General features: G+C 64.9%; 1 protein-coding gene across 6 annotated transcripts in view; it reads left to right on the forward strand.

The window, feature by feature from the left end:
- Window positions 1–15,067, forward strand: part of LOC119106403 (neural-cadherin) — a 59,498-nt gene that overhangs the window by 21,489 nt on the left and 22,942 nt on the right. For 4 of the 6 annotated variants that reach the window (XM_037230046.1, XM_037230048.1, XM_037230051.1 and 1 more), the window contains 12 exons: window positions 656–872; window positions 1,575–1,851; window positions 3,555–3,838; window positions 4,969–5,141; window positions 5,779–5,917; window positions 7,077–7,223; window positions 7,624–7,815; window positions 10,235–10,425; window positions 11,949–12,138; window positions 12,730–12,912; window positions 13,431–13,620; window positions 14,695–14,838. In XM_037230046.1, coding sequence (XP_037085941.1) covers window positions 656–872; window positions 1,575–1,851; window positions 3,555–3,838; window positions 4,969–5,141; window positions 5,779–5,917; window positions 7,077–7,223; window positions 7,624–7,815; window positions 10,235–10,425; window positions 11,949–12,138; window positions 12,730–12,912; window positions 13,431–13,620; window positions 14,695–14,838 — 2,327 coding nt within the window. Of the gene's footprint in view, window positions 1–655; window positions 873–1,574; window positions 1,852–3,554; window positions 3,839–4,968; window positions 5,142–5,778; window positions 5,918–7,076; window positions 7,224–7,623; window positions 7,816–10,234; window positions 10,426–10,513; window positions 10,705–11,948; window positions 12,139–12,729; window positions 12,913–13,430; window positions 13,621–14,694; window positions 14,839–15,067 lie in introns of all 6 variants that reach the window. The other 2 variants (XM_037230047.1, XM_037230050.1) reach the window with 1 other exon arrangement.

Raw genomic sequence — 15,067 nt, forward strand, 5'->3', positions numbered from 1 at the left:
TTTGCGTACAAGCCCGGCCGTGGCGCTTTGATTATTGTTCCTGTCGGAACGGTCGCGCCCGGTGTTTGCTGTTACAACACGCCGGGCGGCGGTTCATCATACTGGCGGCGTGTGGCCGACGCCGGGAGCGGCTGCAGGTCGCTCGCCGAGGCGTGGCCCAGATCACCGCGGCCGGCCGCGCCGCCTCATGATGTAAATCAGACCTGGCAGTTTTTGCCGGCTGCGGGTGGCGCGGGCGTCGCAGGAATCGGCGCCGGGGGCCGAAAAACGGCCCACCTTTGCCTCGTGATTCTCCCCGCCGCTTTTTACGGCAGGCGCCGGCGATCCGGTGCGCTCCGGCGGCTTTTGATGGCGGTGGCGTCTGTTCCAGGCGGTCGGGGACTGAATAACGCCTCATTTGACCGGGTTGATTGCAGCCGGTGGGGTTTTTGCCGGGCGTGCGCGGCGAAGCTTGGGGCGCAGGCAGCCGGCGCTGCCCGGGCGCCGGCTGACCCAGTCTGGAGTGTATTCATCAGCGCGGCCGCCGTCACCGGTCGTGGCGCCGTGATCTACGGCGCCCGGCCGGGGTGGCCGAAGGTCGGCGGTGACGTGGCGCCGGTCGCCCCGCGGCGGTCACGTGACGCGACGCTCACCCCTCCGGCGCTGCCTGTCGCAGTGTCATCGCCGTCAAGGCCAAGTCGTTCGCCGACCGCGAGATTCGCTACACGCTGAAGGCGCAGGGCCTGGGCGCCGGCACGTTCAACATCGGCCCCACTTCCGGCATCGTCAAGCTGGCCAAGGAGCTGGACTTCGAGGACGTGCGGCAGCCGCACATCTACTCGCTGGTGGTGACGGCCACCGAGGACTCGGGCGGCTTCTCCACGAGCGTCGAGGTGAGAGAGGCCGCTGACGCTGTCGGCGCCGCTGCCGCTGCTGCTGCCTGCGCCGGGGCGACCGGGAAAAGCGGCGTGAAATGCCGGTCATTTTGATGCTGGGCGGATGGTGAATGGAAACTGACTTGCGCATATTGCGTGACGCACGTTATCCTGATGGACTTTCGAGGCCTTCGCAACTGTTCGCCGAAGTCAGCAGATAATGGACCAGGGTGACACTAACAGCATATTATTACGTCTGATGTTTTCATGCACGCCACAGGCAGGCTGTCGGAACGGAAGCAGCGCGGTCAACGTACACTGTCGGCGTTAGTGACATACACCAGATCTCTCAGGTCAACGCTGCTCTTCGGCTGGCTGGGCTGTACCCACCCGCCGCCGCTGCTCTGGCGCCCACCTCCCCCGCTCCGGCCGGCCTGCCGCGGTCCCCATCCGCCGCTGCTCCTCTGGCGCCCACCTCCCTCGCTCCGACCGGCGTGCCGCGGTACCCATCCGCCGCTGCTCCTCTGGTGCCCACCTCTCCCGCTCCGTACCGGCCTGCCGCGGTACCCATCCGCCGCTGCTCCTCTGGCGCCCACCTCCCTCGCTCCGGCCGGCGTGCCGCGGTACCCATCCGCCGCTGCTCCTCTGGTGCCCACCTCCCCCGCTCCGGCCCGGCCTGTCGCAGCATGCTCACCCCCTGACCTCCGCCTCCTCTCGCAGCTGACCATCAAGGTCATGGACGTCAACGACAACGCGCCGAAGTTCGAGCTGCCCGACTACCAGACGCACAACGTGCCGGAGGACATCCCGGTGGGCTCGGAGCTGCTGCGTGTCAAAGGCACGGACAGCGACAGCGGCACCAACGCCGACCTCTTCTACTCGGTCAGCGACGACCACTTCCGCGTCGACGACCAGGGCGCCATCTACAACAACCGCGTCCTGGACGCCGACAACAACAACGGCCTGTACCAGTTCCTGGTGACGGCCACCGACCGAGGTGTGTGCGGCGCCGCCGGCGACGGCAGCGTCGCTGGCGGACGCGTCGGCCGGCTGTAAACGGCTGGGACGCTGATGAGCAATGGTAGATGCCGCTGGCCAATGTCTGCCGTCGTTCAGGCGATGCTCGGTCGGTTTGTTTTTACTGGCAGCTCACTCGACGCTGCTGACCACGTTTTTACGCCCACGCAACACTTGTCATGTTCTAGCATCATAAGCTGGCTTTGTGTAGTAAGTTCGAAACTGGTTTGGCCGTCGCCTGATCCGGTCTGAAATGAGTGTTCTGTGACGTATGGCAGAAATCCTGTTTGACATTTTTATCGTCATACCAGCCTCAGCCCACTTCCGCCGGCTCCCCATGCCAGGCGAGCCTCGCGTCCGAACCGTGCCCGCGGAGACGGCGCGGTCGCCGGACCCCACCTGCGCGCCTCGACCGGCCTGGTCCGGCCGACCGGCCGCCTGGCCGGCCGTCCCCACACTGTCCATTATTCACCGTTCGTCGGCCCGGCCGGCGGAACCGATCGGTGCCGCCGGAGCACGCGCGCCGCGACTCGTCCGGTCCAGCCCGGCCGCCGCCGCCGCCGCCGCCGCTGCCGTCGGCGGCGGCGATGACCGAGGTGTCGTCGATTGATCGGCGGGCGCGCGCGCCGCCGGCCGCGGGAGCGGTCCGCCCGGCGGCGGCGGCGGCGCGCACCGGGCGGACGCTGCCGCCGCCACGCCGCAGACCGGCCGGCTGCCGCCCGGGCCGGTTTAATTAGCGGCGGCCGGCGGGCCGATCGCGGGCGCCGATACTGCGCACGTGGCGCGGCGCTCGTTGGCGTTTAAACGCGAGATGTGATGTGGGAGTCAATGCGCCGGGGTGGGCCGAAATGAGCGGGTGGCGCTGGTTATGACGCAGAGGACGTTGTTATGCCCGTGACGTCCTTGTGGGTAAATTATTGAGGGTCATTGATCGAAGTCAGATCATTACCAGGGCAGTGAAACCATAATCGGCGACCGGCGGCGGTCTTTGACGTATTTGGATTTTGCAGCGCAAGGGGGTGGGGACGGCGCGCGGCACCAGTCAGGGCGGCGGGGATCGATGCAGTGTGGCGGGTGCGTGGGTGGCACGCAGTGCAAGGTAGCTCCCGACCTTCGCCGTAGAACATGGCCGTTTCGGACCGAAACACGGTTCTATTGATCTTTTCGTAAGCGAGCATTCCTGGGAGGCCCAGGCCCACCCGAGCTGTCTGTTCGGTAATGGCTGAGCTGGGGCCGCGCCGCGCTGAGCATGTTTGCACTTGGTGTGGTCCAGACGGCCTGAGAACCCAGCGCTCCGCCGGGTACGGGTCCCGCACCCTCGTGGGAGCACTTGGCGCGGGAACCCAGCGGCCCCGCTTGGACCCAACGAGCCCGCCGGTCAGGCCAGCCCAGCCGCTGCCCTCTGACCGTCCGACCCGCTGTTGGCCCCCCACCGCTGGTGACGTTCTCAACCGCTTGCTAAACCGAGCTCCGCCCACGTGCTTCGAGCCCAGCCCTCCGCCGGACTTGACGATCCCATTCCCCCGCCAGATGCGAGCACTTGTCCTCTCCGCCGAACGTAACTCGCTGGCCCACCGTACCTTGCATCCCCCTCCAGCCGGGAGCGTCTCCGCTCTGCAGCGAGCGGCGCCCTCTTGCTACCCTGACGCCCGCCATGACGCCCGCTCTGTCCGGCCGCGGCAGGTGAGCCGGCCAAGACGGGCACGGCCACGGTGCGCGTCTACACCAAGAACAAGAACGACGAGGAGCCGCGCTTCACACAGCAGGTGTACACGCCGAACGTGGACGAGAACGCCGGCCCAAACGCGCTGGTCACCACCGTGGTGGCGTCGGACAAGGACGGCGACCGCGTCAAGTACGGCTTCGCCAACGGCGCCAACACTTACGGCCAGTTCATGATCGAGGAGAACACGGGAGTCATCCGGCTGCGCAACGGCGCTATCGAGCTCGACCGCGACAAGTACGAGGTGAGCAGCGACGTTCGACCGCGACAGGCATCAGATGGAGGGCGATGTTGTGATGTGAGGTGAGTAGCGAGACTGGAGGGGGAGGGGGAGGGGAGAGATTGCGGAGAGGAGCGAGTCTGGTGTGGAGAGCCGTCTGGCGTGAGAAGCGCAGGGCTGGCCCTGTGGTGAGGCTGGACCGCGCCGAGCACGCCCGTTGGCACCGGATGCGTGCCCTGGCCTGCCGGGGGGGGGGGGGGGGGGGATGAGACGGCCGTGTTTGAGTCCAGCCCCTTCCCCCGCCCTCGGAAGCGTCCCACGGCAGCCGCGGCAGCCGCGGCAGCCGCACGCTGCGACGGCCCGGCCATCGACCGAGCCTCGCCAGCCATAATACCTGCCGTGAGGCCGGCTCCGTCGGCCCCCTCCCCCCCCCCTTCCCCCGCTTTAGTGTGCTCCGAGCCGCGTCCCGCCGGCCTCGTCTGGACCGACCCCGTCCCGCCGGCGGCGGCCGGCCGGCCCTCGTTTCGGGTCGCTGCCAGCGGTGCCCGGTTATGAACTGCCGCCGCCGTCGCGGACTCTTGCCGCTGCTCTGCGGGCGCGGCCGGCGGCGGCGGCGGAGCGGACGTGGCCGGGGACGCCGGTCGATGCGGCTGGGACACACGGGGAGTGGCGTTACGTGATCGCCGCACTGGGTGCGCTGAAGCCCCGCGGCGCGGCGCCAGGCGGACCTGGCGGCGGCGTGCAACACTGGATATGCTCACTGGATGAGGTGGGGGAGGGGAGGGGAGGGAGTGCAGCTGGAAGCCGGCACCTGACTAACTCAATTAAGGTTGAGCAACTTCGCAGATGGCACTGGGCGCAGCATTGATGTGGGCCGGAAGGCGAGTGGACTGAGAACTGCGGCTTCCAGGGGCGCTCCTGCTGCCAGCACCGGCTTGTCGCAAACTAGCTTAACTGCAACACTGATTTACGCCAAAGTACATTTGTGTTACGGCTAAGCCAGTGTCACTCACCTGACCTGACGGAACCATACGTGCCCTGCCCTACCCTGATCTACCCTTGTATGACATTATGTGACCTGCTATGACCTTATCTGACCTGATCTGACTTGAAGTGGTCTGACCTGACCTGACCTGACCTGTGGTATCCGTCAGGTGAACGTGACGGCCACGGACGACGGCTCGTGCTGCGAAGGTGGCGGACGCACCATCCACACCAGCACCGCCGTGGTGGTTGTCTTCATCACCGACGTCAACGACAACAAGCCCGTGTTCAAGGAGTGCAAGACGTACCGGCCGCGCGTCGAGGAGTCGGCCTCCAACGGACGGTGAGTGACGTTCGCGCCGCCGCCGCCGCCGCCGCCACCCCCGCAGCGGCGAGAGCGCCGGCGACGTCACAGATCAGACATGGCCCTGCTGACCTTTGGAAACTCGGGCGGCGTGGGCTGCCTTGTCACTGCACGTCGTCATCTTGTCGGAGTCCAGTGTCGGGACGGCCTCGCGTCTGTGACGTCGGCGTGGATTCTGCGACCTGCCGTCGGCGGCGTTGGCGGAATGGCGTCTCCCGCCGGGTCCCTGCTGCCGGCGGCCGCGGCGGGGAGGCGGCTGTAGATGGCGTCCTCCGACGGCTAACTGCCGTCGGCGGCGGGTGAGGGGGCGGTACGCGGCGGCGGCAGACACCACGTCGCCTTCTCCGTCCTCGGTCATCAGCAGGGTGCCGTGGAGCGCGCGTGCTGCCCGCGCAATGCCTGCTCTTCAGGGATGTGCGATGTGTGTCGTTCTTTTTCATGCGTGCCTGTAACGGGCCGCGTTTGAATTGAATTGTCCGCAACGTGTCGGCTGGGGGCTATTTGCCTGGGTCGGCTGTGCGCCCCGGAGAGGGCTTCCGTGACCGCTGCCTCGCACGCGAACTCTGTCGGTTCGAACCCGCGAGACTTGGCCCTTATGCGGGACCCTCCGTGCCAGGTTCGTGCTGGAAGTAAAAGCCACCGACGCCGACAAGGGTATCAACGGCCAGGTCAAGTACAGCATAGTGCAGCAGCCCAACCAGAAGGGCACCAAGTTCACCGTCGACGACGACACCGGCAAGATCTACACCAACAAGGTGGGACGGTTGACGTGCTGCGGGCGGGGGCTAGCAATGGACATGACAGATTTGTGTCGTATGCGAAGGCGGCAGACGAAGGGTGTTGGTTTTGTGTTAGTATTCGGATTTGTTCAATGGACTAGGCTAGGCCACACGGTGAAAAAAATCGTTTTTGAGGAACATTTTATCGCTCCCGAAAAGCGGAGTGGATGGCTGGGACGTGTGGTGAGAACCGCTGACTCCGGGCGTCTGGAACCGATAAATCGCCTGGATTTGAACGCGCCGCTCGATGCGCGGCCGGCAGCCGGCCGCTGTCGGGGGCAGCCGTCGACCAATCAGCGCGACGACAGCCGGCCGACGCGGCCCTAACTCGCCGTCAGTCGCGCCGTCGTCGCCGACGTCCGGCGTCGGTCAGACTGACTGGCCGCATCGTCGGTGCCGGCGGCGGACCTTGCCCGGGGATCTTGCCGCAGCCCGGCAGCACTCCAAAATTCGTCCCGCTGGGTGTCGGGGATGTCAATGTGCACTTATGCTACCGGATGTATGGCTCCTCGGCGGCCTCCGCACTGACAGCATTTCGTCGGCTCCCCATCCGTTGCCCCTTGACCTCGAAGCGGCGTTTCGACCTGCCCACCCGATTTGCCGAGCCCGAGGCGGCCAGGCGCTGCTTTCTCGACCGTCCGGCTCCATCCGGATTGGTCGATCCTGAGCGAGGGGAGGAGCGACAGACTGCGAACGCTGAGCGTTGGGTGCCGGTCACCGGCCAGCTACCGGCTGCCGGTCAGCGATGGCGCGTCGGTGGAGGCGGCGTCGGTCCGCACTGCGCGCGGTCCGTGGCCCCGTGCCGCGCCTCGCGGCCGGGATTGATGCCTGTATTTAAGGGACGCGTTTCTGTGCAAGCGCTCCTTGACACCAGTATTCATGACTGTAGCATCCGACGCGCGCCAAATTGTTACCATGGGAGAAGATACGGGCCTGAGGCTCATTTGGTTTGAAACATGGCGCCGTTTGTCGGAATAACGTCGCCTCTCCACGGACCCGCGCTAACTGCTGCCCCGTCCTGCCCCGTCCTGCCCCGCCCTGCCCCGCCCTGCCTCGCCCTGCCCTGCCGTGGCCTGAGCTGACCTGACCTGCTTACCTTACCTGACCCGAAGTGACGCGGCGTCCACACCCGCAGGTGTTTGACCGCGAGGGCGACGACGGCAAGTTCGTCTCCGTGACGGTGAAGGCGATGGACAAGGGCAAGCCATCGCTGGAGGGCGTCTGCAGCTTCACGGTCGAGATCCTAGACGTCAACGACAACCCGCCACTGTTCGATCGACAGGTGCGACGCCGGAGGGCATGGGTGCCGCTTAAGCGGAATAACTCCACTGAAAATGGTCACGGGTGATTAGGGAGACGCCATCACGGCACCCATCATTTGCCGTCTACATGGCAGATACTGGGTTCGTGGGTTAAACAAAAGTCGTGCAGTAAAGATGTATATTGCCGTCGTTGGATGCTGTTTTTCTTGGGGGGGGGGGGGGGTCTGAGTGATGGGCAAGGGGGGAGTAGGTCTGAGTGATGAACAAAAGGGGGGGGGGGGGGCTGGGCGATGAACACCGCCGACGTGACCTCTAGGTGACGCACCTCACCGGCGGCCTGTCGCCTCGAGCCGTGTCGAGTGCCGCTGGTCGCTGGCCGAGTCGGGTCAGGCTGACGCACGCCGCTGTGTCACGCGACAGAAATACGTGGAGAACGTCAAGCAGGACACGCACATCGGCTTCAACATCCTACGCGTGTCGGCGTCGGACGAGGACGCCGACAACAACGGCGTCATCGTGTACAACCTGACGGCGCCCTACAACCCCAGCGACCTCGAGTACTTCTCCATCCAGCCCGACAGCGGCTGGATCACCCTGCAGAAACCGCTGGACGTAAGTGAAGCGGACGGCGGCGGGATGGGCCTCGGACGCTGGTGCGCCCAGGCGTCACCACGGCCCGGATGGGCCCCGCTTCCCCTTCCACGCTCCTTCCCAGTTCGCTACTGACCTGCCGTTCTCTTGTTTGACGTATGCCCGAGTCCTTCCCTCTTTCCGCTGTCTTCGTTCTTGTCAGTGTCCAGAAACGGAAGCCTTGTAAGTTGGGGTGGATTTCACACCTTTTCACCGTTGTCGGTGTAGTTTCCAAGTTCCAGCTCCGCGACCTCCGTTGGTTGAGTCTGGGACTCCTTTCCTGTTCTTATCCATTGGCTTTTCTGGGGCAGAGCCATTGTCCCTCCCATCTCCAGTGGCATGTGTGCTATGTCATGTTTGAGGCGTACTGTTAACACAATGTCTGGTTGGTGTATTTGGTCCGATGCATAATGCGTAGTACACGCTAAGGCTTTGATAATCGGGTCGCTGTACCAGCCGTGGGTTAACGACACAGTTTCTGGTCCGTGCGCATCTGGTGTTGTGAGCGGTAACAGCCATTAATACGCGGTTTTGGGACAGTAACAGTCAGTAATGCACGGCTCTGGGGCGGTCCATCCGTCCGCGGCTGCTGAAGCCCGACGCTCGTTAACGGCGGACGCGGCCTTGTCTGGCCGGCACCACTCGGGTGACCTGAGCCGTCGGTGGCCGCGGGGGGTGGGCCGCCCCCGAGCGTGGCCGCCCGTCTGGACGCCGTAACCGTCGCTGTCGCCGCCGTCCACCGCCGCCCGACCCGGAGCGGCGCGTCGCCGCCGCCGGCGCGGCGGGACCCGTAGCGCCGCCCTGGCGGCCGGCATGGCATGGCATGCTCCGCCCATTTCGGCGCCGCTCGATCGTCGCGCGGCGCGCGCTCTTGCCTGCGCCTGGCTCGGTCGCTCGGCACCGGCCGGCCGGGCGCCGGTCAGCTGGACTGGCTGGTTGATTGGTTGGCTGTCTGTCGGTGGTTGGCTGGTTGGTTGACGCGAGGCGCTGCTCCCCCCGGCCGGCGGCAGGGCTGCGTGAGTGCCGCGGCTCTGAGGCGCCCCCTGTAGGTACCGCACACGGATCCCGGCCGCACGTCCCCTCTCCGTGCAGCATGACGTCAGGAGCAGCGCCACAGCCGTCACAGAAGCGGCCGCGTGCATAGGAACCGCCGCTTGGTCGCTTTGGCTTGATGCATGGAGTGCTTGGCATGGGCTCGTGGTTTCGTTACTAACGCCGGGTATCACTTCTTTGATGGATACATGTACACTGTCGATGCGTATGGAGATGTTGGCTTGTAGTACTCATTAGGCTTTTCCGCTATGTCTCGATGTAGAAATGTGAACTGGTAGACGGCTATTTCACTTCTTTTTGCTAGCATAGACGATTTCCTCACTGTATGTGCACACCCTTCGGCACGTTTGCGATACCTATCCCATCTCCCATGTAGTGACGCTCCCTGGATTGCGATCGTCAGAGAATTTCTGAAACCTGGTTTATTGGTCGCCATGCAACTTCAGAATGGGTTAGCGTAGATGATGCTCTTCAAAGAACTTGAAACACATTAAAGCTCCTTTCACGTGGCTTACAACTTAGATAAAGAAAGCCCCGCCTTCATTCCGATTGCGCCTTGAGGCTCCTGTATAGTTTTCGCTGTACTCGGCCTGCGATGAGCTGGCGCCCCTACGGGCGGAGATTCCAGCGTTGCATACCCCCCCCCCCGCACTGAACATTGCTTGTTTCAACGTAAGCACCCTCCTGAGAATGTTACCAGCCCGACCGATCCTAGGTGGCTCGCTGGCGGTCCGAGTGCGGGGCGAGTGGGTCAGAGCACCGTAACGACTTTCAGCTTGTTTTCCAAATGGGCCATCAGAGAAGCCGGAATTGCTGGGACCTTTTACGATTGCTCGCTGGCCAACTTTTGTCATTGGAACACGCCTCCAGCTGTCCGTCACTTTATGACCGGTTTATCAAAGCAGCTGGGTGTTTTCCTAAACGAGCAGAAACCTCAAATTCAGAAGAACCTCACCAACTGCTTCCACCTACTTGACTCGGAAAGAGCCCGAGCTCGTGCGGAAAGGCCAAAATTGCGCTCAAAACGGAAACTCTTGGCGAAAAGACGGATGTAAAGTGATTTAGATGAGTATGCCACCGCTTTCTGCTAGGTGCACAAAAGATCGTTCTACGGCACGCCCAATCCGTGTAAAGCCCAACCGTCGTCACGACAGTCGTTACGTCACAAATGGAATCCACCTGCTCGGCCTGAAAAGGGGCGTGGCCGGTCAACCCCGCCTCGGTCCGACAGTCGCCCCCTCCCCCCCGCCCCGCCTGTGTCTGCCGCATGTCCGTCAGCCGGTGTCTGTGTGCGCGAGAGCCGGCCGGTGTGCGCATGCGCGGCGGACTGACGCCGGGCCGCCTGCAGCGGAGTCAGCACAGGCTGCGCGTGACGGCCACCGACCGCGGCTTCCCGCCGCTCGCGTCCGAGGCCGAGGTGCAGCTGGACGTGGTCGACCGCACCAACAACGCGCCCGTCTGGCCCGAGGACGTGTTTGGACCGATCCACGTGCCCGAGAACGTGACGGCCGGCCAGCGGGTGTACACCGTGAGCGCCAGGTGGGTGGTGAGGGTGCCGGCGGCGGCGGGCTGCGGCGCGCCCGTCCACTAACGCGCCGCCGCCGCCCTGTGCGTGTCGTCCGGGCAGCGCGAGACGTACCGGCTGACGGCGACGGCCGAGGACCGCGGCTACCCGCCGCTCTCGCGCACCGTCGACGTCCAGATCGACGTGGTGGACCGGGCCAACAACCCGCCCAAGTGGGACCAGATCGTCTACGGGCCCATCTTCATCCCCGAGGACAAGCCGGTCGGCTCGAGGGTCGCGCTGGTCAAGGCCAGGTCGGGCTGAGCGAGTGACGCCGGCACGTGCATGCCCCGCAGCGGCGCACTAACGCACGCGCCGCCGCGCCGCATGTCACCGTGTGCACCCCGGCCACTGCGGCTGCTCGCTGGGATGGAGGAGCGAGGACACCGCGGCTCGGTCGGTGCCCGCGCCCTCGGTGTTGTCGGTGCTCAAAATTGGCCTGGCGGTAGTTTCGGTTTCGTGTGTTTGGGTCCCGGTCTGAAGGTACGCTGCTGCGAGTTGGCGGGCTTTGTTCGGTGTTTTTTCATGTCGGCGATATTTTTCTTTGTGCAATTTGGCGCATATCTTGTTTGAGTACAATGTCGCAGTGAACGTTTTGGGAATGCTCCCGGTCCCGCCAGTCCCGGAGACCGTCCCGTGACTGCCCCCGTTATTCGTCCTCTCGTGTTGTCGGAGCTAGACTCGGTCGGCTTTTCCCTGCGTTTTTCTCGGTGTGGCCTGCCCGCTGCAGTGCGTCGTGTCGCTTTGTCGGCCGGTGGGGCGGCAGCCTAGTGTCGACTCCGCCGGTGGTCGAGCCGCCCGTCTGTCCCGCGCCGACGCGATCGACAGTCGTCGCTCTTGTCGGCATCCGGACGGGGCGGTCGGTCGAGTCCGGCGATCGAGGGACCCGGTCTCACGACCCGTCTCAGACGCTCTCGCGGGACCGAGCGGCCGAGACGAGGCCGCCCGGTCCGCGGTACACGCTCTGACGCGGCGCCGGCCCTCACGACACGGCAGCACGCCGCCCCAGGCACGGCATGGGCCCGCCCGCCTCTGATATGACGCGCCCCGCGAGCGCACGCCTCCGATTCACAGGTGCACCTGCTGACGGCGCGTCTGCATGGTGTAGTTCGGCATCAGTGCATGAACAGAGGGCGACCCGACCGGCACCGCGCCTGCGTGCCGGACTCTTGCTCGTCCCACCTGCCCGCCTGGTGTTCTGTTGCCTGCCGGTGGTGTGACGTGCATTTTGCCAAGTGTTGGTGTTGCTGTTCGTTGTTGTAGAGTGGCAGATTTGAGTGCGATGCGCCCGTACGGGCTGCGCAGCTAAGAACGTACGTGCTGTCTGTATTCTCTCCTCCGCGTGGTGTGTTTCGACCAGTCATTTCGGCAGAACGCGGCCGTGTTCGCAAGGCGGCGCGTTCATGACCATGCTGCGCTGTCGCTTACGGTGCGTGCTGCGCGCGGGACCGCGCCGTCCGCTCCTCCCCGCTGACTCTGCCGCCGGCGCCGCCCTCAGCTCCGGCATCGCCAACAACCCGACCGTCTTCTACCAGCTGATCCGCGGCAGCACGGCCCAGACGAACAAGTACGACACGTTCTACCTGCAGGAGCGCTCGATGAACGGCGAGACGTTCGCTGACATTCAGGTCAACCAGCCGCTCGACTACGAGACCATCAAGGAGTACAACCTCACCATCCGCGTGGAGGTGAGCGGCCAGGGCGGCTGCGCCGCCGCACGGGGCGCCGCACTGCTGGGTCGGGATGGCAGCCGGATGACGTGGGTGGGGGATAAGGTCGCGGGCGTGACCCGGGTTTGCGGCTGGCGCTACGGCCAGGGTTGGTCGGATAGGCCGGCAGGGATCAGGCGTTCAAGGCATGGCATTGGCGCTCTGTGGGAGCTGGGGTTGACGAGCACGTGTCCGTTTCTTGTGTCCATTTGAGGAAGGCAACCCATTGCTTTGGACCGACCAGCTTGCCGTGAGCTACCGTCGTCTCCCGGGGATCAGTCGCCACGTCGTCGTCGTTGGCGGCGGCGGCTGCCCGCGGTGACTCGTCATCGGCGACGGTCGCCGTGATGGTCTCAGCGGCCGCCAGCCAGCTGTGGCCGCGGCGCGGCTGGTGCGGCCAGCCATAGCCGCTGCCGTGACCTGACCGTACCGCTGTCGCCGCTGCCGTGACCTGACCGTGCCGGCTGTCGCCGCTGCCGTGACCTGACCGTGCCGCTGTCGCCGCTGCCGTGACCTGACCGTGCCGGCTGTCGCCGCTGTCGTGACCTGACCATGCCCGTGCGTCGGCAGAACAACGGAGCGCAGCAGCTGGCGTCCGAGGCCACCATCTACATCGTGCTGGACGACGTGAACGACGAGATCCCGCTGTTCACGGAGCGCGAGCAGGAGACTGTGCTGGAGGGCGAGCCGGCCGGCACCAAGGTCACCCAGGTCAACGCCATCGACAAGGACGGAACGTTCCCCAACAAACAGGTGGGAAGAAGGCGTGCCCACGACAGCTATTGCTGGGAGAGGGTGGTGACCATCTCTTTACCAACTGGCCTTTGACGTACCTAATCATTTTGATAATCTGACGCCTGTGGGGGCTCTGCTACTGTAATCTCAGCTAGGAGAGGGTCCCTACCATTACCATGCTACGGTTTCATTGTCGGCCACGCATTGCCAAACACGATGGCGCGAAGTGCCAGCAGGGCCACGTCAGTGCCAGCAGGGTCACGTCAGTGCCAGCAGGGCCACGTCAGTGCCAGCAGGGCCACGTCAGTGCCAGCAGGGCCACGTCCGTGCCAGCAGGGCCACGTCAGGGTCACGTCGGGAAGGCTCACGGCGAGCCGATCCTTGTCGCTTCATGTTCTCGACGCTGCGGTGATGTTCGCCGGCGACGGCTCCTGGTGAGGTGCCGCGGCGAGCGAGCGGTGTCGATGGCTCGGCGCGAGGCGAGCCGCCCTCCCGCCGAGCCCCGCTGACTTCCGCCGGTGATGTCCGGCGCGCAGGTCTACTACGCCATCATTGACTCGCCGCGCAACGAGGGCAAGGACTTCTTCGAGATCAACGAGCACACGGGCGAGGTGTTCACCAAGGTGACGTTCGACCGCGAGGAGAAGCAGGCGTACGCGCTGGAGGTGGCGGCCCGCGACGGCGCGCCCTCCTCGCGCCGCCACTCGGACGGCAAGCCGAACACAGGTCAGTGGGTCAGTCGGCGCAGGTCAGAACACAGGTCGGTCGGTCGGTCGGCGCAGGTCAGTCGGTTAGTCGGTTCAGGTCAGAACACAGGCTAGTCGGTCGGTCGGCGCAGGTCAGAACACAGGATTGTCGGTCAGTCGGTGCAGGTCAGAACACAGGTCAGTCGGTCAGTCGGCGCAGGTCAGAACACAGGTCAGTCGGTCAGTCGGCGCAGGTCAGAACACGGGTCAGTCGGTCAGCCGGCGCAGGCCAGAACACAGGTCAGTCGGTGGGGCGCGGCGGCCGTGCGCAGCGGGTCGGGACTGGGCTCCGTACTGGCACGCTAGCACACTGTGTGTGCGGCTGCCTACGGCGGGGCTGGCTGTCCCCACGTGTCGTGGCAGCTGACGAGTGGTAGCTGACAGGGTGGTTGTGTTTGAGGTCGGTGTTAGTCCGGCTGCCCGGCGGGAGCTGGGGGCGCGAGAGGTCGTCTCCACAGTGAGGTCAGGTGGCGGCTGTGTGGCAGGATGTGTTCACGATTAGCGGGGATGTGTCAGTGGCCTGTGCCTGTGGGCGTAACGTGTCCGTGCCCATCTCCCGAAGCACCACTTGTGACGTGTCCGGACTGTGGAGCTGTTCCAGTGTGCCACAGAACAGACCCGGCCAACGCGGCGCGAGCCCCGCTGTGCTGACCCGGCTGAACCCTGCTGAGCTAACTGTGCTGACTGTACTGACCCGGCAGCGTTCTACCGAGCTGACTAGGCTGAGCCCACTGTGCTGACCCGTCTGAACCCTGCTGTGCTGACTTTGCTGACCCGGCAGCGTTCTACCGAGCTGACTAGGTTGAGCCCACTGTGCTGACCCGTCTGAGCCCTGCTGAGCTGACTGTGCCGACTGCGCTTACTTTGCTGACTGGCAGCATTCTACCGAGCTGACTCAGCCGAGCCCACTATGCTGACCCGTCTGAGCCCTGCCGAGCTGACTGTGCCGACTGTGCTGACCCGGCAGCGTCCTACCGAGCTGACCAGGCTGAGCCCACTGTGCTGACCTGGCTGAACCCTGCTGAGCTGACTGTGCTGACCCGTCGCCCCGCAGTGACCAAGTTCATTCGGATCGGCATCTCGGACAAGAACGACAACCCGCCGTACTTCGACAAGCGGCTGTACGAGGCCGAGGTGGACGAGAACGAGGACATCCAGCACATCGTGCTCACCGTCGTCGCCAAGGACATAGACGAGTGTGAGTGGGGCGCGCTGCTCTGGCACGCGGCAGGCGAGCCGGCCGCGGCGCGCCCTCCCAGCGTCGGCAGATCCCGGCTGTCGGCTTCGTCTTGCTCCAGCTAGGAGATACAGTCCTCCACTCGCCGCTCTGTGCTGGCAGGATGGAGGAAAAATGTCAGCTCAGATGTGGCTCGTGACGTCAATGAATGAAATGAAGCCGGCAGTGAGGTAGCGCTCCCACAGAGTTT

The sequence above is a fragment of the Pollicipes pollicipes genome, unplaced genomic scaffold, assembly GCF_011947565.3.
Source record: "Pollicipes pollicipes isolate AB1234 unplaced genomic scaffold, Ppol_2.1 Scaffold_6138;HRSCAF=7277_pilon_pilon_pilon, whole genome shotgun sequence".
Taxonomy (NCBI): Eukaryota; Metazoa; Arthropoda; class Thecostraca; order Pollicipedomorpha; family Pollicipedidae; genus Pollicipes; species Pollicipes pollicipes.